General features: G+C 42.7%; 1 protein-coding gene across 4 annotated transcripts in view; it reads right to left on the reverse strand.

Annotated features, from left to right (window-relative positions):
* The window catches only part of ARSB (arylsulfatase B), a 207,448-nt gene that overhangs the window by 20,387 nt on the left and 160,156 nt on the right, over window positions 1–26,905 (reverse strand). The window contains exon 8 of one of the 4 annotated variants that reach the window (XM_021673223.2): window positions 16,741–17,345. The exons of the other annotated variants lie outside the window; for them this stretch is intronic. Coding sequence (XP_021528898.2) covers window positions 17,317–17,345 — 29 coding nt within the window. The 3' untranslated portion in view covers window positions 16,741–17,316. Of the gene's footprint in view, window positions 1–16,740; window positions 17,346–26,905 lie in introns of those variants that run through there. 4 annotated transcript variants of the gene reach the window in all.

Here is a 26,905-nt window from a genome sequence, read left to right on the forward strand (position 1 = left end):
ATTCTGGTGTGCAGGAAAGACGTGTCTAGGCTCTGAGCACATTTTTGGATAAGGATGAAATAATGTTCATTAACTACTTAATTTGGAAGGAGGGCCCTGGCCACGGAATCAGCCTTTTAATGGCTATCAGGCGGGCCTGCTCTCGGGGGAGCTTGGTGATGCCACCCCTCCTGACCCTGGGAGCCCACACTGGGGTAGCAGTGGCAACAATTACAGTGCAGAAAACTGAAGCTAGCTGGCATTCTTCCAAGTCTAGCTCTCCACAGTATTGCTACCCACCACCCAAACCTTGGCATGTTACCCAAACCCCTGTAATCACTGACATGAGGGCCACTAGGTGATACTTGCCAAAGGCAAAAAAACAAACATCTGAGACAACTCTTTCTAGCCTCCTCTAGTTCTTGGCAGCAGCCCTGTTGAAACTAACAATGTTTTATGTTTTGAGACGTTATCAAGGTCTCACATGAACTGGGATTCAGAACACAATTTCTCTTTCCAATGAAAACTGGGAACACATCTGAGACAGTAAGCAAAGATGGTTTCTTAGCTTTACAATTGACTTAGAATGAAATACGAAGGAGGTGGCATCCAGCTCTTCAGAGCAGCTTTGAAAAGGTTCAGCTCCAGAGAGCACCCACCTCAAGTGCTCAAGAATTTGTAGATGCAGATTTGAATTTGTCAGCGTGATTACAGAGCTCAACAGACAGACTTCCTGAGATTCCTGAAGTCTCAGTCCTCTCTCAAACAATCTCTCTCAAACAACAATTCTTTTAATTGTTAAAGAAACAATTAACTTTCACATCCATAATCCCAACGTGCTTCCTGAGAAATGCTAACTGTTAGACACTTGAGCCGCATTCATGAAATGACTCATTTGAGGGGCAGAATCTGAATCTGTGCTGGCTAGCTGAGTCTGGAGAGAGACTCCCTCCCTAACAGTCAGTTTTTCCTCTTTTCATTCCCCTGACGCTAGTGCTCACCTACTCACATTAAGGATGATGTGTACAGCAAAATTCTACTTTTGAACTTGCATATGGAAAACCAATTAAGATGGGGAGAAAAATGAAACAGAACTGAATTTTCCATCTGACTCAAACAAGAATGTTTAGAATCAGGCAGATTTAGAAATAGAATGGAGGGACCTGCTATCACAGTAGAGGCTCATTTTACTAGAGGATGGTACCCCACAAAGGTGTAGGTAAGCAAAACCCCACAGAGTCAAGGCAGATTTTGAAGCTTTGGCTGATTGATCTGATGCCCTCTCCTGACTCTCATAGGGTTTGGCACATAAAAAATCTTGGTAACAGGGAAAATTTAGAAGACAGAACTCCAGGCCAACACCCCTACACCTTGTGACCAACCTTTTTCTTGGGGAAAGAAGGACTGCCAATGAAAAAGTGGGAATATTTGTAAGCAAACACTCTGTGACAAACCCAGAGTTGGCGTCCTGAATGAGCAAAAAAAGCCAAGTAAGGGCCAGGTGCAATGGCTCACATCTGTAATCCCAGCACTTTGGGAGGCTGAGGCAGGCAGATCACTTGAGGTCAGGAGTTCAAGACCAGACTGGCCAACATGATAAAACCCCATCTCTATTAAAAATACAAAAATTAGCTTGGCATGGTGGTGCATGCCTGTAATCCCAGCTACTCGGGAGGCTGAGGCGAGAGGATCGCTTGAACCTGGGAGGCGGAGGTTGCAGTAAACTGAGATCATGCCACTGCACTCCAGCCCAGGCAACAGAGCAAGACTCCATCTCAATTAAGAAAGGAGAAGACGACGAAGAAGAAGAAGGAGAAGGAGAAGGAGAAGGAGAAGGAGAAGGAGAAGCAGCAGCAGCAACAGAAGCAGCAGCAGCAACAGAAGCAGCAGCAGCAAAGTAGGAAGCTGTGCACTGAGGCTGAGGAAGTACTCACAGGCTCCACTCCCCACCATGCATTTTACCCAGACTTCCCTTTGAGGCTGGAAGTCCCAGAAAAAGCACTCCCCCTTAACTGACCAAGGCTTTGCATTTTAGAGGGGGTTATATATTAAAACAACAACAATAGCAAATCAACAAATTTTTTTTTAGCATCTGCTATGTTTAAGAAACTATGTAAGGTGTCACAGGAATTACAGAAAAGCATTAATTAGTTAAGTAATTCTTTCTTTTTTTTTTGAGGATGTGCTAGCTACTGTTTTAGATACCAGCAAAAGTATCTACTTAAGAAGCTTAGAATGAATTGGGAGAATAAATGTCAATAAAAGACAAGACATGATAAACGCCAAAGGAGTGGTAAGACAATTTAATTTAAGCATTAATTACTTTGAAGAGTAAGTACTACAGAACTCCAGAGACAGAAAGTGGAGGGGAGACTTCCCAGAGAAGGTGAGACTTAGGGGATGAAGCCTTACACTAAACGATCAGTAGGATTCTGAGAGGAGGATGAGCAGGAACAGGACAACCCAGGCAGGGTATGGAATAGTATGAGCTGGGAATTCACCAAGGTTGTTTGGACTCTGAATAGCTGGGCATCCTGGCTGGCTTGAGGAGGACAGAGTAAGAATAGTTAGGAAAAGATGGGATGCATTAGTACCTCCAACATATAAAAGTTAGAACTGTTCAGTAGGTAATTGTGCATTTTAGAAAGATACATCTCCATGTTTATTATACTCTGATTACTAATTAAGCTTCCAGGAAGACCTGATAGCACAAAAAACTTGCTCTATACAACAGCCAGGAATAACTTTGCCACTGGAAGGGGATAGTTGACACTGTAAATACTTAAATTAGCATTCTGTATCAGAGCAGAAAGAAACCAGTTGAAGAGCCCAACTTGGCAAGTACTGAACCAGTCCAGGTTGGATTGGCCAAGTAAGTCTAGATAACCAATAGGAGCAGGAAAAAAGGACCACTAGGTCTGGAATGGCATCATTGGAAGAACACGTGAGAGATGTTGCTTTTGGAAGGAGATGAACTGCATGACATGAGCAATCGAACGTGTAGGTTTAGATGTGGTGATGGATTTGCCACAGGTGCACTCTCACTCCTCAATGCACTAGGAATAAAGCTGAAACTGCAGCATGGCCCACAAGGTCTGCGTCATCTGCCCTGCCTCCTTCTTGGGCTCACGCTCTGACCACATTTCTCGTCTTCCCTTGTAGTTGGGTGTGTGCCGGTGGAATGTGAGTGGGGTAGGAACACCACTTCCAGGCAGGCCTGGGCCCAGAAAACCCTCTTGTGCACAGCCTTCCATCCAGACAAGCATGCTGGCCTTGGCAGCTCATTAAAAATGGCAGAGCTGCAAAATGAAAGGAGCTGTGGTCTCCAACACACTGCTTTGAAGAGGGATGTCTACCTGCTCAGGAATACCTAGTTTGCACTTTCTGCGAATGAGAAATAAATGTCTACACTGTTTGTCAGTTTTGGTTTGTTCCAGCAGCCAGCGTTATCTCAACTCATCTGTCATTCCCCTAGTCTCATCTCACCCCACTGCTCTCACTGTGTATGTTCCAATCACACTGGTTTCCTCAGTTCTCTGGGCATAGTAAGTTCTGTTCATACAGTCTAACCCTTCACTGCTGCAAGGGTCTTTGCGTCAGCTCCTTCCTCTACCCAGAGCACTTTCTACAACTCCTTGCCTGATAGCTCCTTTTCCAGGTCTCAGATCAAGTAACACTTCCTCAGAGTAGCATTTTTTTGACCTTCCAAATTAAATCAGGGCAATCCCTGTTCATCTTCCATAACACATCTTACAATTTATCATTATATATTTATTTAATATATTTAATGTTATTTAAATTATATTTGTTAAATTAAATATATTTAATATATGTCTCTCCTAGAAAAGCATAAGATCCAAAAAAAGGCAGGGATCATGACTCTTGTTCACCAGTGTACTGTTCATTCAACACCTAGCACCGTGTGGGTGTTTGATAAATATTATGGAATAAATGAATAAACTGGAGTGCCGCAGTTACAGTTCGATTTGAGAATGATTGCAATAGGGACAGATAGAGAGTGGAGAGAACAGAGCAGCAGGCTGAGACAGCCCTGGGAGACACACACCAGGGTACAGCATCTACCTTCTACCATCAAATAAAGGCTGTGTAGAACAATAAAGTTTAGAGAAGAGAAGCTAATTAGAAAACAATTACAGAATGAAGAACACTTGAGTTCTCGGGGGACCTTAGACATCACCTAACCTGAGCTCTCCTTTGCGTAGATGAGGAAATAGAAGCAAAGCTTCCTGACTCAGCTAATCGGTGTCCACGGTGGGGTGGCCATACTAAAAATATTAGAATTGCTCTGTTTGCATTGATACATAAGAGGGAATAGGATCAAAGTCTTTAAATTTGTGGCCAGGATAAACCTGTGGTCCTGCTGCCAGACTTAAGGGGTGCCTTGTGAAGGTCTCACGGTGGACTTCAATGAACCAATGTCTCCTAAAATCCAACTCCAGGATCTTTTCTCCTGCAAGGATTAAAGATAAGGGGGACTGGTTGAAAACATGAGGAAGGGACATCTAGGTCCTTATTTGGTTGTGTTTGCTCTCCTTCAAGTGAAACACCTATCTGAATGCAATAAAGAAGCTTCTTCAGAAAAATAAATAGCAGGCCCCGTGGGCCAGGGAGAGAGTTAGTTTCCTCCCTGGTGAGACTCGTCTGCTTTCACGGAGAGTGTTTTCACTTTCATGTTGAAGCTGGAGCTCCAGCCTCCCAACGGACAATTCTCCATAACGTACTCCCCTCTGCATTGGGGACAGCCGCCTCTTGTATTAATATGATTAAATTAGCCCATCAGTCCCCTGGTATCCTTTGAACACTTGAGAGAAAGTCGGCAGCTTACTGGGGCTTTTCCAAGAGAAATATGTGCTACTAAAAAGTGATTTCTACACACATCCCTCCCTCCCTTGATCAGGAGGTAATTACTGGGGTATGAAGGCCGCTGAAGCTGGGGCCTGGCAAAGCCAAGTGTGTGCTGCTTTCCTACTGCCAAAGAGAGCAGAGCGCAGACAGAGCCCTGGACTTGCTCCACTGGGGCCTGCACCACTCCTGCAGGCTTCCATGAGTGAGCTCAGCAGCATCCAAAATTCCCACAGAAACAGTGCTGGTCTCCTTGGCTGGAGGGCTTGATCAGCCATCTGCTTCCCTGCTCAGGCTGCTTTCCTAGTTTATCCAGTCCAGAACCCTTGCAGAGTTTCAAATGATGCAAGTGCTATGAAGACCGGAATTCTTCCCCCATGGAATACAGTAATGTATTCGTTACTTCAACAAACACTATTGAGCATCTACCCTGCACCTGTGCTGGGCTAGGAACTGGTTTTATCCCATTCGATGATTATTTATTGAACACCTACTATGTAGGGGAAATTGTATTCCAGTGCTATTCCCTGCAGGCAATGGGCTGGAGGTCTGGTCAAGGGCCTATCTGCTGTTTCAGTGACCTTCTTCTCCCACCTGAGGGCACCTGGCAGAGCTAGACAGGGCCCCTAGCCCAACAGTCCTGCTGAGTCAAAGGTATAAGCAGGAGCCCAAATGGCTCTAACAGTTTTTAGCCATTAATGTTCTTTCATTTCAAGGAGCTCACATAAGACATAGGCACAGTGAGACTCTTGCAAAATGAACAAGTACCAGAGAAGATAAATCTCTCAAGATTAACAACTGCTCATTGCAGATGGAACCAAAATGTGGAATGAAAAAAAAAAGAGCTCAGTTTCTGAGGGGGGAAAAAAAAGTGTTTCACTCCAGCTCAGCATGATTTTTTAAAAATCAAAACTGGTTCAATTTCTTTTTCCTTTCCTTGCCATCCCATCCAAACCACCCTATCATTGAGGTTATAGGACTTGGTCAATATCATCACACAAGCTTCACTTAAGGAAAAAAAAGTAGAGAGTAAGTTAGAGAGGATGGGAAGGTTGGGAACTGCCTACTGTTCATATGACAGAAGAAATGGAAACCACTGAACAATTCTAACCTATCAAGCAGGGTGAAAACACCACTAGGAGGAAAAAAGAGAGAGCTCAGAGGGATCAGGGAAAGTCTTTTTACGTGGCAGATAATTAAGACACTAAAACTAACAACCAAAGGCAGAAAAGCAAGCTGTAATTACCCAAATGCTTTCAAAGAGTGGATCCTGGAGAGGAGACAGACATGGGTGGTTCCTACTTTAACCAATGTGGATAAACTGGTAGGGACTGGCCCTTCTGTCCCCAGCAGGGTTGGTTGCAGTCGTCGGCCTCTGACCTCCCTGCTCCCAGACAGTGGCCATTATACCTGTGCATTCTAAGGGAAGGGGGAAACGCTGCCACATGCTCCATGCGTCTTCTGGGTCCATGGCAAGTCTCCTACAAAATTAAGGCCACTTGAGGGCAGGGTCTACCCCTTCAAGCTCTTTTTATATTACACATAGTAGTTTGCTCAGAGTCACGTGTATATTTGCCAACCAGAAACCGTCAGCGGGAACTCAGCATCTGGCTTCCAGGGTTTAGTGACAGCAACACACAAGACACTGTTTCTTGTAAGTAGGAAGTTCCTCAGATTTACTCAAATCAGTACACACTGGAGGGTGAAGAAGAGACCCCAACCGATGTTGTCATGTCATAAATCACATTTCCAAGGGGCTGCTGAAAACACCCAGCCTTTTCCTAATAATTGTGAGTTGCATAACAAGCAAAAGGCTTAATTCTACAGTCCCATCAGGTTTACCTGTATGCGGAATTACTTTCCACTTATCTGTACAGAGAATCTGCTATATTAGGGACATGTCAGAGCAGAATTCAGTCAATGAGGCACACAGGCAGCTATAAGACATTATCAGAACCTACGTTGCAGTGATTTTATACCAAGTATGTGAAAACTTAATAAGATTACAAGGAAAACAAAATGAGGTTGTTAGGAAGAAAGATGTCTTTCTGTTTCTATTCGTTATAGTTACTAATTGTTTTCTCTTCTATCCACCTTGTACCACTCAAGGAAGAGGCTACTGGAGGCTCTTTCACTGCTTTTCATTGAGGTAAGAACCATTTCTGAGAAAGCAAGGCTCACTCTTCTCAGCACTGAGTGTTTCTGGTCCTCTCTGACCTTGACTAGAAAAACAAGCAGGAAAGAGGAGGAATGATAATAAATATGTGGTCAGTATGCCTTTGTCCTCTGATAAGGAAAGTGGCTGGAAGAGCAAAATGTCCAATGGAAGCAAATTTAAAATTTTTGATTATCATTGACTAAGCAGCCAGATGGCTCTGTGGACTCTGGGGCGCAGTCACACCTAGACATGATGCCTGTGGGACTGGTCGTGGTGCTGAACCCCAGGCAAGGGGCGCTTCAGGGGAGCAATCATTCATTCACTGCTGTGGAAAGGGCAAAGCCAAGGAGAGCCACTGTGAGCTTGGACTCCCAGAGTGCCCGCCCTGCTGCTTTCTAGCTGTGTAGCCTTGGGGGTAAATTGCTTAACTTTCTAACACTTTACTTTTCTGTAAAATGAGACTAATACTACCACCTACCTTCATCTGGGTTTCTGTGAGGGTTAATTGCACTAATGCACATCAAGTGCTGGGCCACAAAATAGAGAGAAAGTAGGGTGGCCTTTATCATTATTATTAGAAAATCTGTTCTGGATTACCTTCCTCTCTAACACCCTAGTGTGTAAATTAGGAACGAAAGGGATAAAAACAATCAAACAAAATTAACATGTATGCAGAGAAAATACAAAACAATTACAAAGTCACAGTGTCCTCATGTTTATCAGTTTTACACCTGAAGGATGTCGCAAGGCTGTTAATATGTAACAATCTTCAGAGATCTTCTGCATGCAACATGCAGTTCAGATACCATCAGAGAAATAATAATATCTTTCATATTAACAGCCATCATTTACTGAGATAGCCCCCTTCAGAAGCTTACAGAAAACATGTGATTCCTGGGCTGGCACTTCTCCTCTGGATATATTACAGAATTGATGCTTTCAGCCTCTTGCATCCATGCAACTGGATTTTAAAACATTTGTAGGTCTGTGCAGACACACCACACTGTTGCCTCCTGTGAAGTTCCTGGTCAGTCACTCCTCCTTACCCTGCACTTTGCAAGTGGTCCACACACAGCACTCTACATTGACCTGATGACATTCTGGCCTATTAGATCCGCCTCATTATTCTTGACTGTCAGCTTCTCCAGGAGTCCGACTTCATCTTACTCACAATCACTCATAGGCCCTCTGGTCTCTGGAATGTGATAAATATGTTTTCGGTAGCTTCCTCCAAGTCACACCAGTGGCAAGTGGCATGTGTGGATAAGAAGCTAGGCAAGACGGGTTACCTCAAATGGGCAGACATCTCCAAAAACTCTACAGTTCCATTTAAGACTCTACCAGCTGGCACGCTCTTGCCATGCTTCTCTTCCACCATATCTGTGGTCTGCACCAGCAGAAAGCTGGGCCATGAAGGTGGGAAATGGCTGAGGACAATACAGTAAGCACAGAGCATTCCGTGTTGAGGTGTGGTGATGGAAGGGGTACTTTGGGAACATGAGGGTGGTAGAAATAAGGCCAATGAAAAATCCACTCTGAAAAAATGTTAAGCTAGTGGACTTAAGAGCTTCCAGTTTCCCTCCTTAAGAAGGAGACATAATAGAAACATCTGAGAGAGTCAATAATCCAGGGCCAAGCCTGCCCTCCACATTTTATGTTCCCAGTTGGTTGGTGGTCCCCAAGCTCTATCAGACAGCACATCTTCATCATTTGGCTTCCAAGTTGATTTAGCCAAATGAAAGTGTCTTTCTTTTCAAATGCTCCCATTCCGGCTCCCTTAGATACAGGCACAGTGAAAATGGCACATTTCTCTTCTATAACCTGTCCTCAGGAAGGCAGACTCCTCATTGGAGGGAGGCAGGTGATTCACCTCAGTGGAGCCTGAGCCTAGCATTTGGAGGACAGACCTGGTTTCCAGGACCGCATGCTGCTTCTCACTCCTTCCTGAGCCAATGAGAGGAAATGCATCTAATTTCCAAAGCCTTTTAAACATATTTGAGGAATCTTAAAGGAAGGCTTTTTAAGAAGGTACCAAAAGGGTAGATAGACCAATAATTTGGACTCTCTTCTCTAACTAGGAGATCCTCAGAGGTAACCTTGGGTGAGGAAAAGGAACAATAAAGCAAATCCAAGAAATGAGGGGATGAGAACAAAATACTCTTCCCCCTTACTCTCTCAAATACCTAAAAAACACCTTGTCATGAAAAATGTCGAACATACAGAGAAGTAGACTCAGTAGCATAATAAACACCATGTACCCAACAATCATCGTGTGGCCAATCTTCTTACCTTTATCTCCCATCTCATCCTCCCCATATTATTTCCAAGCAAATCCCAACAATCATATTTTATCTGTAAATATTTTTGTATATACCCCTAAAAGACAAGAATCCTTAAAAAAATCCTCATAATCACAATACTATATTAGTAGAAATATAATGTGCAAAGATGAGCAATGTCTTCTAGAACATTAACAATAATTCCCTAATAGCTTCCCATTTCTAGCTAGTGTTCAAATGGTCTGATTCCACATGGTTTTTAAGCCACTTTTCTGATGAGGCCTCCATGACCTCCTGGGTGGCTGGGAGGATGCTGTTCTAGAGCACGTAGCTGGCACAGGGTAGCTCAGCATGCTTGCTGGGCACATCCTGTACTGGGTGGAGTGAGATTCATTTCATGTTGCACTTACACCTCCCTGCACACAGAAGCACTCCCATTAAAGCATTTCCCTGATTTCCGGAGCCACAGGCAGCTTCAGAAGTCCAAATACTTTTGAAGGCCACAAGGGACCCATCTTACTCTCAGCCTTCAGCCCAGGTCAGTGCTCCTGCCTCCACTGGTGCCCCCACCCTGTGTGCAGTGATGCTGGAGGGACCCAGGATGGCACCCTGGGCTCCCTCTGCTCGGGTCAATGATGTGCTGGCTGACTTCTCTGCTGGACACAGGGAGGGTGGGGCAGCACACAGCAAGACATCAATATGTGTTAGCTGTGCCATGTGCCCTACTTTTGATTTCTCAACTAGTCAGAGCTAAAATGTTAATGAAATCTACAGGCTTTCATCTCAGATAATGGATTTACAAAACAGACATGTATAAATGACAAACTGTGTTTCAGGCAGTGTGCTGGGAGGGGTACAGATATAATTGGACAGATGTCCAGGTGCCTGTCTTGGAGAGGTTCAGGATCTAACAAAGAATGTGCATAAATAACCCTATCATGATGGGCTAGAGGTACATAGAACACGCTGGGCGGGCACTGAGGGAGGTGCAATCAGCATGCAATACTGCCAGGAAAGGTGGTGGTCAGAGTAGCTGGGAAGGCCTTGGCAAGGAAGGTTACGTTTGAACTGGAGCTCAAAGGACAAGCTCGATTTTACCAGGCAGAGAAAGGCAGGACAGGCCAGTCAGGGCAAAGGGAACAGCATGAGGAAAAGCACGGTGGCACAGTGGGAGAATGGTGGGGAGGATGTGGCATGGCTGCGCAGGGAGCTAGCGGAGGAGAGGGTCGGGGAATGAGGCCAGACTGCTGGGTGGGGCTGTGCCTATGCATGGCCTCTGTGGCGTGGACTGAGTCCAGCTTTCTTCTGGAGCAAGCACTGGAGGCTCGCCAAGGGGTTCTAAGCAGGTGAGTAATTCTCCTGGAGAGAATTTCAGGCCCATCCCTATGGTGGGGGCCACATGTCTGGTGACAGAGCTTTCTGCACACATCACAGTATCTTTCTTCTATGTCTACACCAGTGGCCAGCCCCATGGAGAGCTAAAGAGAGTGAGGAATAACAAGGAGACGGATGATCCTGGAACATGTTCAGGGAGGAGGGCAGGAGCCAGGTCTGGCTCGGCTCCTCAAGTCAGCAGCACTTCTTGTCTTCAGCTGAAGCTGGGAGACCCATCCTGTGGTCAGGCTGAGGCTCGCCAGAGCCCATGGCCAGGCCTAACACTAGGCTGGGGCAATTCTGCAGCTGTCTGCTCACACTCACTGCCAATCACTCTTCACTCCGCTTTGTTGCTCTGAAAATCACGTCCTGGCAACCTGCCCCGTCAGACCTGGAGCCAGCCTTGCTCTCTCCACTGCAGGCATGTGGGCCTGGCCCTGAACCCCAGCCTGCTGACACGCTTCTCAAGCCACAGGCCACTGCCTGGCCCTCTGATTCTGGCTGACCATGGGCCACAGAGAGGAATAGGTGACAGCTGATGCTGGCAGTTGTAGACTGCACAAGCAGGACCCATCTCTGGGCCCTTTCCATTAAGCCCGGTCTGGTGGCCAGTGTTGGTGGGCACCCCACTAGACCCCCTGATCCAGTAGGTTCTGGAAGAAAAGGCACAGCTCCAAAGCTCATCTGAAGCAAACTCTGTTCTAATCTCCATTCACTTCTCAAACTCCCTGTCCCCTGCAGGTTTCACTGCCCTCCTAGTACCTCCCTACCAAAGGCAAAAGCTAAGTGGTCTTTTCTTCAACTGTCATTTCTCTTTTGGGGACAGAACCTGCTATTCAGGGCATCAGGAAAGCAGGGGAAATAAGGATGGGAGTGACTAAGTGCATGTCCAAAACCAGCTCTCTGATCCCATGAATTTCTTGTACCCTTGGTATAAGTGCTCCAGAGAGAACCGAGTTGTGAAATGACAGGTAAAAACAGCACAGTGAAAACCCTTCTTGCTTTGAACACAAAATGAAGCTGGTGCCTGTGAGTTATTTGTTTCTCATTTGCTTTAGAAAGAGATTGTCTAAAGAATTTGGAAACCTACATCCCATTTCAGAAAGCAGACCAGATTTCTGCAGACAGTTAGTTTGGCAGGGGGTAGAGTTTGTCTATTTTTACCATGAGAGCTCATTTTCTGGGGGACACATCACACAGTTCTAATTCTAGATGCCAACTTAGCTGCGCTTCTAACCACGAAACTTGAATTAGCATAGAATGGCTTTTTAGTTTTCATTTAGGATGCATTTTAAGAAAACACAAGGCCTTCCAGCTGCTAACAGTAAGCGCCCACAAGGGACTATGTGAATTAAACATCTTTAATTAGGATCTATAGTCAGCCTTCCTGTGCTTTGGGAGTTTCAGGAACTTTCAACCACAGAGTCCTGTGTTCAGTTGTGTCAGAAAATGACTGAGGTTGGATTTCTCCCAAGCTCTCAAAGGCTTTGAATCTTTGACATAGTGCTGTTAACATAGTTAACCTCTTTTCTACACAGAAGGCTTACCCAATACAACACATTAGTAACACAAGAAAAGTTAGGTAAAGTTTCTATAGAAAATTCAGATCCTAAAGTGTTAGATTAAATTTAAAACCATGAAAAAATGCCCAGAGCTGTGGGTGTGATGAGCTGAAGGCTCCCCCTGTTTTTGGTGGTGGCAGGAGCGCAGGGCAGAATCACACATTTGATGCTCACAACACGCTACCATCCTATCGTCGTGTTAGGTTTCGTGTTTCCAACTGGACTGCACAGTTGCTGAGGTTAGCCTCCATATACTTTCCCCATCTTGCCTCCATTTCCTAGTACAGTGAAGCAATGGGTGTTCTGGAATATTTGTTGATTAAATAATTGAGGTCACACATGGGTATGCTAGAAACTTTTTTTGCGGGGCACCATTCTTTCAGTTAGTAGGATTCTGTTCTGGGTAGAGAAACTGCTTCCCTCATTCTCTCCCAAAGAACCTAAATTCCATCAAGAGGACACAATCAAACCAGCAAGAGAAACTAGTAGGACAACTGAAATTCATCACAGGAGGCCACAAAAGAGTTAATTCAGCTCTGATATGAGGATTATGAGACAAGGGTATAAGGATTACACACAATGGATTTATAACAGAATACATTTTTTTTTAAAAAAAAGGACAAAAGTAGTGACTAGGGACGTTTGTTTCAGATGAAGAAATAATCACGTTAACCTTTTAAACATTTGCATCTGTGAATTGCAGAGGCTCAACATAAAGCAGATTGCCTACATCCACTGAAGCCATTCTGGCATGAGAAAGTTCTCTTGCCTAAAGCAAAACAGATGTGAGAAGGAAAAAGCAAACTCTCTGATGGGTGTATCAACATTCAGAATTATATAGTTATCTCAGGAACTATATATTGTGTGAAGCAATGAATATGGAATCCTTACCATATTTTGTCCCTAAAAACTCAGTATAAAAAGCAGAAACTTAACACTGGAAAAAGACTAATTACAAATGCAGATGAAAAAGTTAACAGTATATTCACATTTCATCCATACTTTTTTTTTTTTTTGGCTAACTGAACTAATCCTGCACCAGTGATTAAGTATTCAGAATTTTTGGCCAAGTGCTGCCTAAGAGAGATCCACATGACTGTTCAAGCAATTAGAAAATGTGCCACATCCTTGCATGTGCTTCCAAGCAGGAAAGAGCACATGAGGGACATCTGCATATGTGTTCACATATGGGATTCGCAGGCAAATCAACTTGGAAGTGGGAAAGGACACAAAGGCCACCCCACTTGAGGTGCAGGTCAGTATTTACAGAGCAGTGGGCAGGTGCTCAGCTGTCTGCTAGGTCCTGGGAAAGGCACAGGAGAAACACAGGCAAGAGCATGGACACTGAACAGGAAGGAAAACAATACCCTGGAGGGCACAGCCGCCCGGCCCAAAAGAGGAGTCTTTACAGTGCAGAGGGGAGGACAGAGCATGGACGAACTCTCAACAAGTAATTATCCGAAACCAGGCTGGGAAAGTTGTTCAAGGAAATTTCAAATTTGAATGATAGCTAAAATGTGTATATGTAACAGATGAGAAGTGGCTACACAACAGTCAAGATTAATTTGGTAAAGATAAGGGCTAATAAGATTTAAATGATCCCAAATATTTGTATTCTCACATTACAGAAATGAAGTCATATGAACATTCTGTTCACATACACACACACGTACACACAATCAAAATTGAGCACTAAATGCAGCTTGGAGGGCTTAAAATTGTACTGGTACACATGAGTTTAATAATTGATAGGCTGGTGCGGTGGCTCATGGCTGTAATCCCAGCACTTTGGGAGGCTGAGGCAGGTGGATTGCCTGAGCTGAGTAGTTCAAGACCAACCTGGGTAACACAGCGAAACCCTGTCTTTACAAAAAATACAAAAATTAGCCAGGCATGGCGGCATCTGCCTATAGTCCCAGTTATTCAGGAGGCTGACATGGGAGGACTGCTGGAGCCCAGGTGGTTGAGGCTGCAGTGAGCCATGATCACACCACTACACTCCAGCCTGGGCAACAGAGTGAAACCCTGTCTCAAAAAAAAATTATAATAATAATTGTGTACACAGATGGAATAAGTAAATATATTTCTTTTTCTTGAGACAGAGTCTTGCTCTGTCACCCAGGCTGGAGTGCAGTGGTGTGATTTCAGCTCACTGCAACCTCTTCCTCCCGGATTCAAGTGACTCTCCTGCCTCAGCCTCCTGAGTAGTTGTTATTACAGGCATGCACCACCACACCAGTTTATTTTTGTATTTTTAGTAGAGATGGGGTTGCTCTATATTGGCTGGGCTGGTCTTGATCTCTGACCTCAGGTGATCCACCCACCTCGGCCTCCCAAAGTGCTGGGATTACAGGCATGATCCACCTCACCTAGCCAACATATTTTCACTAACAGTTTTTCTACTTATGCAGTTATACAAATTAAACATTAGATATAATCTCTACCTGAAGTCATACAGCATTTATTTATCACTTAAAAAAAAAGCAAGGCCAGACACAGTGATTCACACCTGTAATCCCAACACTTTGCTAAGGCCGAGGTGGGAGGATTACTTGAGTCTGGGAGTACAAGACCAGCCTGAGGAGCAAAGCAAGAACCCCATCTCTTCAAAAAATAAAAAAAAAAATTGGTTGGATGTGGTGTCACATGCCTGTGGTCCTAGCTATTCAGGAGGCTGTGGCGGGAGGATCACTTGAGCTGGGGAGTTCAAGGCTGCAGTGAGCTGAGATGGCGCCTTTGCGCTCATCCTGGAGGACAGAGGGAGATCCCGTCTCAAAAAGAAAACCGAAAAAAGCAGTGATTTGTACTGCAGATAATGGAGTCGTGCAGTACTATAAAATTCTCCTCTCATTTTGTATTTATTATGAGTATTGGCAAAAGAGAGGGTCATCTTCATTTTCTTCTGATTTTCTAAATATAAAATATTTGCTGAAATTGTTTTCTAATACACAAAATTGTTTGGGTGAAAGAAAAATAATTATAAAACACAAGTACCAAACACTGTCCAATGAAAACACTCAGATAATGATCCATTTGAAAAGAATGAGGTCCAAATATAGATTTTATGAGTAAACAAAGGTTCCGTATTGCAAAATTAATAGACCATTTTCACATTTAATTTCATGACCACTTCCTCTATTTGACTCTTTGTGGCATAGCTTGAGATGTCTGTAAGCCCTGCCACTTGTGAAGGAAAATATACAGAACAAAAAGATATGTTGTTAATTAAAGACTCTGACATCTGAATTTAATAATCAGATGCCATTTGGAGTCTATGTAGTTTTTCAATAGTGTAACACACAAATCAATCAGCACATACATTTCAACAGTGATTAATCACTTTTCACATGCACATCTGTGATCCCTTATGAAATATTCTTAAAAGTAACCTCATAAGAAAGGAGGATGCACCTGTGGGTCCAAAAGGATCATCATGAAGCCATGAAGAGATGTGGAGTCAGCCTTCCCCTAAGTCTCTCACCACATAAAGCTACTGTGCCTTTATTTACATCTATTTCCCATCTGAAATGGTCTCTTCTCTCTTTTAAAGTCCCACTCTCTTTTTTTGAAGTCTTCTGGGAATTCCACGTAGGAACATTCTTCCTCTTCCCATTTAATATCTCACCTACTCGTTATTTTCACTGCTACTCACTTGCTTCTGTAGCACCCACTGTTGGCTGTTGTTAGTTATCTTCATGTATGTCTACATCCTGTTCCCTAACTCAGTTATAGACTCTTCCAGGACAAGGAACTGTGGATTACATGCTTTCCATGTCTACAGCAACCTTCCTCAAAGTGTGATCCTTGAATTATCAGAAATTGCCTGGATGTTTGATCAAAATATAGCTCAGAAATCCTGAAGCTATATGAAGGGAGGGCCTAGGAAACTGCATTTTCAGCATGCTGCCCAGGTGACTTTAATGCACACCAAGGATTGAGGACTCCTGTACACAAGGACTAAGAGAGTGCTATGAACAGAATCAGTACCTTATATTTGTTGAATATAAGGCTACACAAAGTAAAAAAACCCAAGCTAAAACAACAAAACCAACCAAACAAACAAAAAAACAATGTGTAAAGTTAAAGGAGTTGGGATTATTTAGTCTTGTGCTTATAAGTTTAATCACAACCCAATTATCTTTTCATGAAGTTGACTGTATACTAAAGCGTTATTTTAAAGAGAATGCTTATTTTCTAGTCGCATGGTTGCTGACTAAGACAAATGATCTCCCCTAAACTCCTAATTAGAAGATCATAGTGGTCATCTCCTTTCCCCTTCTCCACCCTTCCCTATTGACCTTCCCCAAGAATCCTTTCCTTGGCTTTCCTTCTTGTGTCTATTGCTTTTCCCCTGCTTTCTGTCTATGAGACTGACTGGTTTTCATTCATCTCACTGTGACTTACAGCTTCAAGAATAGAAGACAGCAAGCCACAAAGACAAATTAGAACAAGATACCCCTCTCTGTGCCAGAAAGTGTGACTTGGCAAATGGAGGACAGGATGTGCCCCTGTGCAGTTAGCAACCTGTGAAACCGTATGTGATAGCCTGTCAAAAAAGGTGGAGGAAAGCATCTGGGCCTACATTTTCCTGAAGATGGCTTTTTAAAATTTCTGTTTTTAGCTGACTTCATTCTTTTCTCTATATGCTACTGAGTAACAAGAAAAGTTCCAAACATCATTTACTGGGATGCTTGGAGGTAAACTGCATGTGCCATATTACTGTAAGACAAGTATAAAGGACTGGCATTTTATTTCCACAAGGAATGAATAAAGGGAAAGGAATTTACTTTTGGGAAAAGGTAACACAAAGAACCTTGGTCTATAAAGGACACAAAGGAATTCTCATCTCCAGAAATATTTTGAAATAATATAAGAAATGACCCATCTGTGGTGGTTTATGGTTGACCTAATTAAGACAGCCTCCTGGGGCCCCTTCTTTCTCAGAGAAGGCACTTTTCCTTGATGCCAGGTTCCTAGTTCCTGCTGCTTCTGCCACTTCTGTGGAAGCCACCCGAGGCCTTGAAGGGCCCTTTCAGAACCCTGGGTCTGAAGTCACTTCTTATGCCCTGGGTTATCACCTTCAGTAGAAAGTTGGTGGTAGCTATAACAACAGCGAGCACTCAAGCCAGTCTGTAAAGTATACAAAATTACTTTCCTGAAAATATACAGATTTCTCAGGATACAGTTGTATCAGGACTGCATTTCTAGTCTAGGAGATTTCTTACAGTCTCAATAGACTGTGAATTTCTAAAGGGCAAGGACTGTCTCCATCATTCTAGTGCCTAAAAGGGCCTAGCAAAGAAGGTTCTCAGAAAAGATACTTACTGATTAAAGGGGCTTAATTAGCTCAGTCAGCAAATTCTGCCTCCAAAAGTCCTTCTCTGTTTGGCTCCTGGAGAATATTTCCTTTGGTGTGTCACTCCCCAGCCCCATCCTCAGTCACAGATTTCTTGTCCCTGAACCCCAGATTTCCAGGTGTCATTCCAAGGTCATGTGGAACCAAGGCCTCCATGATCTGCAACCCCTGGTGTTACTCCTGTGATTATGTTATGTTTGGCGGCAAAAAGAATTTTGGCTGGGTGCGGTGACTCACGCCTGTAATCCCAGCATTTAGGGAGGCTGAGGCGGGAGGATCACAAGGTCAGGAGTTCGAGACCAGCCTGGCCAACATGGTGAAACCCCGTCTCTATTAAAGATACAAAAAATTAGCTGGTGTGGTGGCACATGCTTGTAATCCCAGCTACTCAGGAGGCTGAGGCACGAGAATCACTTGAACCCAGAAGGCAGAGGTTGCAGTGAGCTGAGATGGTGCCATTGCACTCCAGCCTGGGTGACAGGGCAAGACTATTTAAAAAAAAAAAAAAATTCTACAGATGCCATTAAGGTTACTAATCAGAGATGATCTGCATGGGCCTAACCTAATCACATGATCCTTTTAAAAGCAGGGAGTTTTCTCTGGCTTGTTGCAGAAAAGAAGTTGAAAGATACTAAATGTGAGAGGAATTCAACAAGAGGAAGCTTCTCCATTGCTGACTTTACCATGAAAGGGGTAGTAGGACAAGAAATTGAGAAGCTGAGGGTAGTCCTTATGGAGACAACAGGGACTTCAGTCCTACAACCACAGCAACTGAATTCTGCCAACAACCAGAACCAGCTTAGAAATTTCTTCTGCAAATCCTCCAGGTAAGAGCCCAGCCTGACTGATGCCTTGAATTCAGCCCTCTGAGACCCTAAGCAGAGAACCCAGTTGAGCCTGCCCAGCCTAGAGAATTGTGAGGTAGTAAACAGGTGTTATTTTAAGCTGCTAAATTTGTGGTGATTTGCTATAAAGCGATTGGAAATAAGTGCAACAGCCCTCTGGGCCCTTCTATAGCAGTACCCTCCTTGTCTTCAGTTCAATCAGTTTTCTACTAGGAGAGATAAAGAATGGTCATTAGTAGGTACAAAATACAACAGTTATGGTGACCACTGCTGTCCTTGTTCACTGACCTATTATCCAACTGCTTCACTCTCTCCGGTTTGTGCTTCCCTCCCCAAACCCACACATTCTTCATCTTCCTCTCTGTCCTTGGTCTAGGTGGGCTTTGACAATTTATGGTAAAAGCCTCTATCCTCCAGCTATATCCTTAATGCTCCCAGGACCCCAACTGGCTTCAACCTAAGCAAGTAGAAATATAAATAAAGACAAATGTTATGTGTAGATCCTGCAGAACATCTATGGTCGGGTCTGGGGCAATAAATGGGTGTCTTTAAGAGTCAGATCTTTTTTTTTTTTTTGGACAATCTTGCTCTGTTGCCAGACTGGAGTGCAGTGGCATGATCTCGGCTCACTGAAACCTCTACCTCCCAGGTTCAAGCGATTCTCCGGCCTCAGCCTCCTGAGTAGCTGGGACTACAGGTGCGCTATAGTCTCAGCCACTACAGGTGCACCATAGTCCTACCACACCCAGCTATTTTTTTTTTTTTTTGTATTTTAGTAGAAAGAGGGTTTCACCATGTTGGTCAGGATGTTCTTGATCTCCTGACTTCGTGATCCACCTGCCTCGGCCTCCCAAAGTGCTGGGAGTATAGGCGTGAGCCACCGCACCCAGCCTGGCCCAAGAGTCAGATCTTATCTGAACAGAAATAAGTGAAATTAAGATCTCTGACAGGCTGGGTGCGGTGGCTCACGCCTATACTCCCAGCACTTTGGGAGGTCAAGGCAGGTGATTCACCTGAGGTCAGGAGTTCAAGACCAGCCTGATCAATATGGTGAAACACCGTCTCTATTAAAAATACAAAAATTAGCTGGGTGTGGTGGCGTGTGCCTGTAGGCCCAGTTACTCGGGAGGCTGAGACAGGCGAATTGCTTGAACACAAGAGGTGAAAGTTGCAATGAGCTGTGATCACACCACTGTACTCCAGCCTGGGCAATGGAGTGAGAGTGAGACTCTGTCACAGAAAAGAAAAAGATCTTTGATATACAACTAAGGGCCAGGCACAGTGGCTCACGCCTGTAATCTCAACACTTTGGGAGGCTGAGGTGGGTGGATCACTTGAGGTAAGGAGTTCAAGACCAGCCTGGCCAACATGGTGAATCCTCATCGCTACTGAAAATATAAAAAAAAATTAGCTGGGCGTGGCAACGTGCACCTGTGGTCCCAGCTACTCAGGAGGCTGAGGCAGAAGAATCACTTGAATCCCAGAGGCAGAAGTTGCAGTGAGCCGAGACTGAACCACTGCACTCCAGCCTGGGCAATAGTGCAAGACTCAGTCTCCCCTTCTCCCCAAAAAAAGATCGCTGATATACAACTAAGGCTGCACAGGCTTGAGCATCTGAGACTAAGACAGCTGCAATCTTGGATATTCTTAGTGATACCTGAGGTAAAAGTTCTGCATCTAAGATATATATCTGAGATTAAAATGCCCATTTGTAAGGTTCAGGGCTTTACCCAAACTACATGGTGCTCGGCAGAATGGCCGTCAAGAATCTAGCACTGTTGGTATTTCATTTCTCCTTTCAGAAACCCCACTTTCCTTGGGTTTAAATGGAACGAACCCATCAAATAAAGCTCTTATTTTTAAGAGAGAAGGGACATGCTTTTCAAGTGCCTTGCTTGATCCCCTATCATAACTAATCCTTTCTCCTTAAGCAACCTTGTCAATCCTCTTTTTAGGACCAACTTTATTCTGTTTTGCATTGTAAGTAGTTGTTTATAGATGCCCTCTCCTACCCTTGCCCTGGCCCTCTCTGGCTCCTTAGGGGTAGGGACCATGTCCTATTGATCTTTATACTTCCCTAGGGCCTGCACAGTGGGCACTGAATACCTGTTGAAGGAGTTTAATTTCAGCATGGAATTAGATTTATAGTGGAGATTTCCTTTGCTGTTAGGTTTCAGGTAGTTGCTTAAGACCCCTTGATCCAGGGAGAAAAAGGCCAGATGGCAGTTACCGCTCAGTCTGCTCCTGGAATCTCCCCACTGGAGTAAGGAAGGGCTGCTGGGAGGTGATGGTCCCACCATCCTGAGGAGGTTGAAAGAAGGGGCAGGGGAAGGAAGCTGCAAGGGCCAACCTCACTTCCTATCCTTCAGCCAGCAGTGAGCACAGCTGCTTCTCTAATTTGATCTTTTCTCTTCCTTGGCAAAGACCAAGTGCATTCTCTGTATGTGAAACAATGCAGTTGCTGCTTCAAAGCAGACAAAAAGAGTGATGGTGGGAAAATGTGAGGAGCGCCTTTTTCTTGATTTAGTTTTTTAAAATGTATGTTGTAAGAGAAGTTGTCATGAAGAAAAAATAAGCAGTAAATTGTGAATCATGAAAAAAAAACATTTCCCACTGTCCTCTAAAATCTACTATATTTAACTATTTATTCAATCACTCAGCACACTTCAAATGTGCCCTGATTAGGTTTGGGAGATTTGTGTATGTGCTTGTATTCTAGACTGGAGGATCTCCAGGGCTGAGACCACAATTCATCTTCATATTCCTAATGCCTAGTACAGTGCCTGTGACAGCGAAAGCTCAGGAGATGGCAGAGCCACAGAGACTGAAGGGCCACAGAAGCAAAGAGGAAAAAGGCAGAGCCAAGGGGCCCGGGAAGCCAAGTGCTTCAGGGAGAAGGGGGTGACAAGCACTGGCAAATGGCACAGAAGGGCCAAGTCGGCTCCTCCTGAAAAGGAGCCAACGGATTCAGAAAACTCACTGGTCACCTGTAGGAAGCTGCTATGGTTTGTCCCTCCAAAATTAATATGTTGGAACCCCCAAGGTGATAGTACTAAGAGGTAGGGTCATTGGGGGGTGATTAGGCCCTGGGGGCTCCACCTTCATGGATAGGATTTGTGCCTTTATCGAAGAACCTGAGGGAGAGTTCTTCCCTTTTCCCCTTTTGCCCTTTTGTCCCTTCTGCCCTATGAGGACTCAGTGTTTCTCTCCTCTGAAAGATGCAGACACAAGGCACCATCTTGGAAGCAGAAAGGAACCCGCACCAGACACCAAATTTGCCAGTACCTCATTCTTAGACTTCCCACCTCCAGAATTGTGAGAAATAAACTTTTATTATTTATAAATTACCCAGTCTGTGGTATTTTGTTATAGCAGCGGGAATGGATTTAGGGGTATTTAGGAAAGAAGGCTGATTGCAGTTGGGTCAAAAGTAAATGGAAGAAACATTCACTGATATATCTATAAATAAACATGTTTTAAAAATGCATCTAAATGTGATCAACATGGTGAGACCCTGTCTCTACTAAAAATACGAAAATTAGCCAGGTGTGGTGGCAGATGCCTATAGTCCCAGTTACTTGGGAGACTAAGGCAGGAGAATCGCTTAAACCTGAGAGGTGCAGGTTGCAGTGAGCAGAGATTGCACCACTGCACTCCAGCCTGGGCAACAGAGAGAGATTCCATCTAAAAACAAACAACACCACCACCACCACCAACAACAACAACACCACTATCTAAACATACACTGTTACATAACTGGCTAAATAAGCTGTAGAATACCATGCGGCAATTAAAAGAATAAAGTAGACCTTTATCAGGGTTTCTCAATCTTGGCATTACTGACATTTCAGGTGAAAAATTCTTTGCCACAGGGCTGTTCTGTGCATTGTGAGATGTTTAGTACATCCCTGACCTCTACCTACTAGATGCCAATAGCACTCCCCACTCAGGCTGTGACCACCAAAATGTCTGCAAAAATTGCCAAATAATCCCTGGGGGACTCATTAGCCCCTGTTTGAAAACCACTAATTTATACTTACTGATCTGGAAAGATCTCCAAGATAGATCGCTAAGAGAAGAAAGTATGTGGCATGAAAAAACCCACAACATTTTATATGATACTATCTATGTAAAAACAAAGTATCATACACACCACAGCTGCATAAATCCATACTGTATACATAAGCACATCTGAAGTGGTCTATAAGGTCAAAACTCTGTGGAGGGGGACAGGGAAGAGGGGTCAGAGCGAATTTTGGTTTTATTTGTATGGCTGTGTTTAAACAGATAATGAAAATGGAAATGCATTTGGTGTCAAAATTAGTTAATGAATGGAAATTGAAGATATGGAGAAAGCACATGCAAACACTTTGGACAGGTTTTAGTGGTGAGAGAGAGGAAGAACTCAAGGAAGGAATTTTTAGAATGTGGGAAAATTGAGCACTGCTAAATTCAGTCCAGTTACAATTTTGTATAAAGCACTATGAGGAGGGAGTGCATATCTTCTAGAATGCTTCTACTTATTAGCTCAAGATTTCAATAATGCTTTGCCAGCAATGACTTTCCCACTAGAGTTAAATATGCATGATATGACAGAATTCCTCTTTCTGTTTTTCTACCACATGTTTCTTTAATTTGTGCTTCTTTGGTGTGTGTACAGCTTTCTCTAACTAAAGTGCTGATGCCATTATGGAAACTGTCACTCTTCAGAGTTGGAAAGACCCAAGAATAAAAGCTGACTCTGACTTGTTTGGTCTGGCATGGCTGGTGATACTGCAAGAGTGTATTTGTTTTTCATTAATTTGTTTGTCATTTTTCTCCATGATCTATGGAACATTTATTTCTCCTGAAGCAAAAAGACCTGAAATGTCAAAGGCTTTTCTTGGTTTCTGCTGGGTTAACGAATTGTTGAGAAAAAGAGATTTTTCTTATATGCTATTTTATTGTAGAAAGAGACATTTTGTGACCTTTTGCTGTTTTACAGTGATAATGAATTTTCTGACAGACTTGAAAACTTTGGGCTTCTATGTTAAAATAATAAAGTTTGAGGAATAACATTGACCTGGACCTTTGGAGAATTAATCAAATACAGATTTAGGAAAATTGATGAGTTTGGTCTTTACTAAGACACTCTAGTTTATTACTGTCATCAAGGCAGTATACAGATTTATATCACGTAAAAACATCCAACAATTAATTACAGACCCAAATCCCTGAACAGAGATTTTTGACACTCTTGGTGGAGGGAGGTTTAGGACCAGAAGACTTCCAGCCTGATCAGTGTTGCTTTGTTGCCTTTTTTCTTTGTTCTTTTTCAAAAATTTAATTGCAAACGTAATAAGTATATTGAATTGAATTAAAAGGATACTAAAAATTGTCCATAATCTCACCTCCTAAAGCTAACTGACCATTATAACATTTTGGTACATTCTTTCTAATCCTGTTTTGATGTCTATATTATTATTTTTTTTACACAAATGAGATGATACTGAATACAAAATTTTATTATTTTGTGGTTTTACTTTTTAAATATTGCATATAATGTTTTGTTTCTAATCTCAAAACACTTTAAAGGAAAACTATAGGAACACTAATAAATTCTACCTTTTTCCCCATGAATGTGATGATTAGATCCATTTTTCACATTCTCTGAAATTGTAGGTGTGTTTATGCTTTTATTTTTGAGAGGTGAGAAAACAGGCTCATTGAGTCCAGGAGGCAGGCCAAGCTCACAAAATGATGACACTGGGAAAGATGCTCTGTGTCCCTTGGAGACAGAGTAACTGACCAATGGGTTTCCCAGTGACTACTTTGACTAGCCAAACAAATGCATGCTGTATAATACCAGGCCACAGAAATCTCAACTGTTTACAGAGGCATGAGCATGGGGAATTTTCCTCTTTTGCACACAGTAGTGGCACTCTTAGTCACCTAGTTTCTCTACTAAAATTCTTTCTGGGGGCTTTTTGGGATTTGTTCATACCAATCCATAGTACTTCTGCAAGATCAGAGGAAGTACTTCAAAGAAGTCAGAACCCATAGCCTAAGTGGGGTTTCCCTAAGAATGTTCATAGGAGAAGAAGTCTGCTACCTGATGCTTGATTTCCAGGGCCCTTCTTCTACAGTGGTAGATACTCAGTTCCTTGCCATTTTTTAGAAGCTTGGGGTTTTTTCCCAAATGTTAACATAATAAGAAAACCAGGAACAAAAGGAAAAGAGACCAAACTTTTGAGATGAGCTCTGAAATCTTCATGTCTTGCTGGCTTGAATGTATCCCAAACTTTTTTTCATCAAATGCATCACGTTACTTTAGGATCGGAAAACATTTTGGCATTTGGATAATCTGAAAGGTAATGTAAATTGCTATAAAACTAGCTTCAGTAGAAACTTCAGGGAATAAATTATAAATATTTATGATATAATTTGGATATCTGTCCCCTCCAAATCTCATGTTGAAATGTGATCCTCAATGTTGGGGGAGGGGCATAGGGGAAGGTGTTTGGGTCATGGGGGCAGTTCTCTCACAAATGGCTTGATGCCCTCCCTGAGTCTTGCTCCGATCATGTTTAAAGAGATGTTCTTTTAAAAAGCCTGGCATCTCTTGCTGCCACTCTTGCCATATGGCACACCTGCTCTCCCTTCACCTTCAGTCTGAGACCTCATGATAAGCTGAGGAGATGTTTGCACAGCCTGCAGAATCATGAGCAAAATAAACCTCTTTCAAATTATCCAGTCTCAAGTGTTCCTTTAAAGCAACACAAAACAGACTAATACAATTTATAAAAACAGTTCTGAAATTTAAGGTCTTACAGTTCTGTCTTTAATTGTATATCTTAGAAAAAAATATTTAGTCTTAAATACTCATGCAAAAAATTTAAATTATAGAGGCTGAGCTTCAAATTGGGTGAAAGACCTCTAGACTAGGGACTCAATATTCAAATTGTAATCAGAAACCCAGCAGCATTGGCACCACTCAGGAGTCTCTTAGAAATGCGGAATTTGGGTCCCACCCCAGCACAACTGAATCAGATGATTTGTATGCACAGTCAGGTGTAAAAGGCACTGCTTTAAGAGTAGAGTAGTAGACCAGACGTCTGGAATGCCACTGTTTTCACCTGGTATTCCTAGGTGAGTTCTTAGCAGGAAAGTTATTAGACCTTTTCACAGCCTGCTCTTTCCTTCCCCATTAATAGCCTAATTTCTGGTATTATCTTTTCATCATGACTTTACTAATCATCAGAATCTGCCCCCTACTGCTGAGAGAGTCAGTAGCTCATAACTATCTGTGATTTTCTGAAGTAGGCAAACAATGTCAAGATTACTGTCTTCCTGGTTTTCAGTCAGGTTAAGATAGGTAGAAAAGAGGATGGCTGGTTTAAAAGCATTTTAACAGCTGGAGCACTGCACTGGTAACGTAGTGCATTTTGACAGATATGGTTAATAACTCTAAGGAGTGCATTTTTCCCTCACTTACTTTTGTTTCTAGAAATAAAACAGCCTATGGGCAATATAAGTTTTCAGAAGTATTCAAAAGTAGACTTAGGGTCAGGAATGTGTTCGGTTTAGCAGTTACCATTTAAACTCAAATCCAGTTGGTCTTTAATGTAGCATAATCACCAAAACCTGATAAAGTGCCACTAAGTTATCTAAAAGCAAGCAGATACTGCACAATGGAAGAGTTGATGTCATCCTTTCAGCTGCCAAACCATCAACAATTTGGAAAGCGATCTTAAAGGGAAAATGTAAAATATGAAAAATGTAGTTCTTAGTTTTGTGGATATGCTTTTCCAAGTGTCTGTGATTTATGTGCATCTTTTTCCTTTTTTAAATTGGATTTTTTTTCACTGTCATTATTTTCATTTCAAAAATGTTTATTCATTTCAGCTCAATGCAGGGCAAATGCCACTCTTTATAATTTGTGGAAAGACTAAGAAAAAAAATCCCATATACATTTGAAAATATGCTTACAATTAGAAAAAGGGAAAGGTTTAGATTCGTTTTCAGTCTCTAACATTTGTTTTTTAAAACATTAGTTGTTAACAATTAGAAATCAAGTACTATATTCTAACTTGCGAACAAAATAACCCAGATCCAATCTTCAACTTTCTTTAAATAAAATATATTTATGTCACAAATAATTCTTATATCTCAGTCAAAAGATAAGGAAAGGTAGTACTTAAGCTGGCTTTCTCTTTCTTCTTTTATTGTTTTTTTCTTTCTTGAGAAAAGCTATAAGCACTGAACTATTTTTTTGGAAGGAGTTTTACAAAATTATGTAAAAGAAAGAATCTGAAATGAATATAGATAGTTCAAATACCCATGACTTCCTGTTTAAGTCATTTTAAATTTATACTAATGTCAGTCTCAAGTAAACTTGAGTCTCTTAAACTTGCCATCAATTAAGCCAAATCTAAGCTTTCTTACATCTCACTTTACAAACAAGCATTAGTTATTACAATTAAGTACCTCTGACATCTCTCCAATCTTTT

Source organism: Aotus nancymaae, unplaced genomic scaffold (assembly GCF_030222135.1).
Source record: "Aotus nancymaae isolate 86718 unplaced genomic scaffold, 86718_ANA_hifiasm-v0.15.2.pri h1tg000014l, whole genome shotgun sequence".
Lineage (NCBI taxonomy): Eukaryota > Metazoa > Chordata > Mammalia > Primates > Aotidae > Aotus > Aotus nancymaae.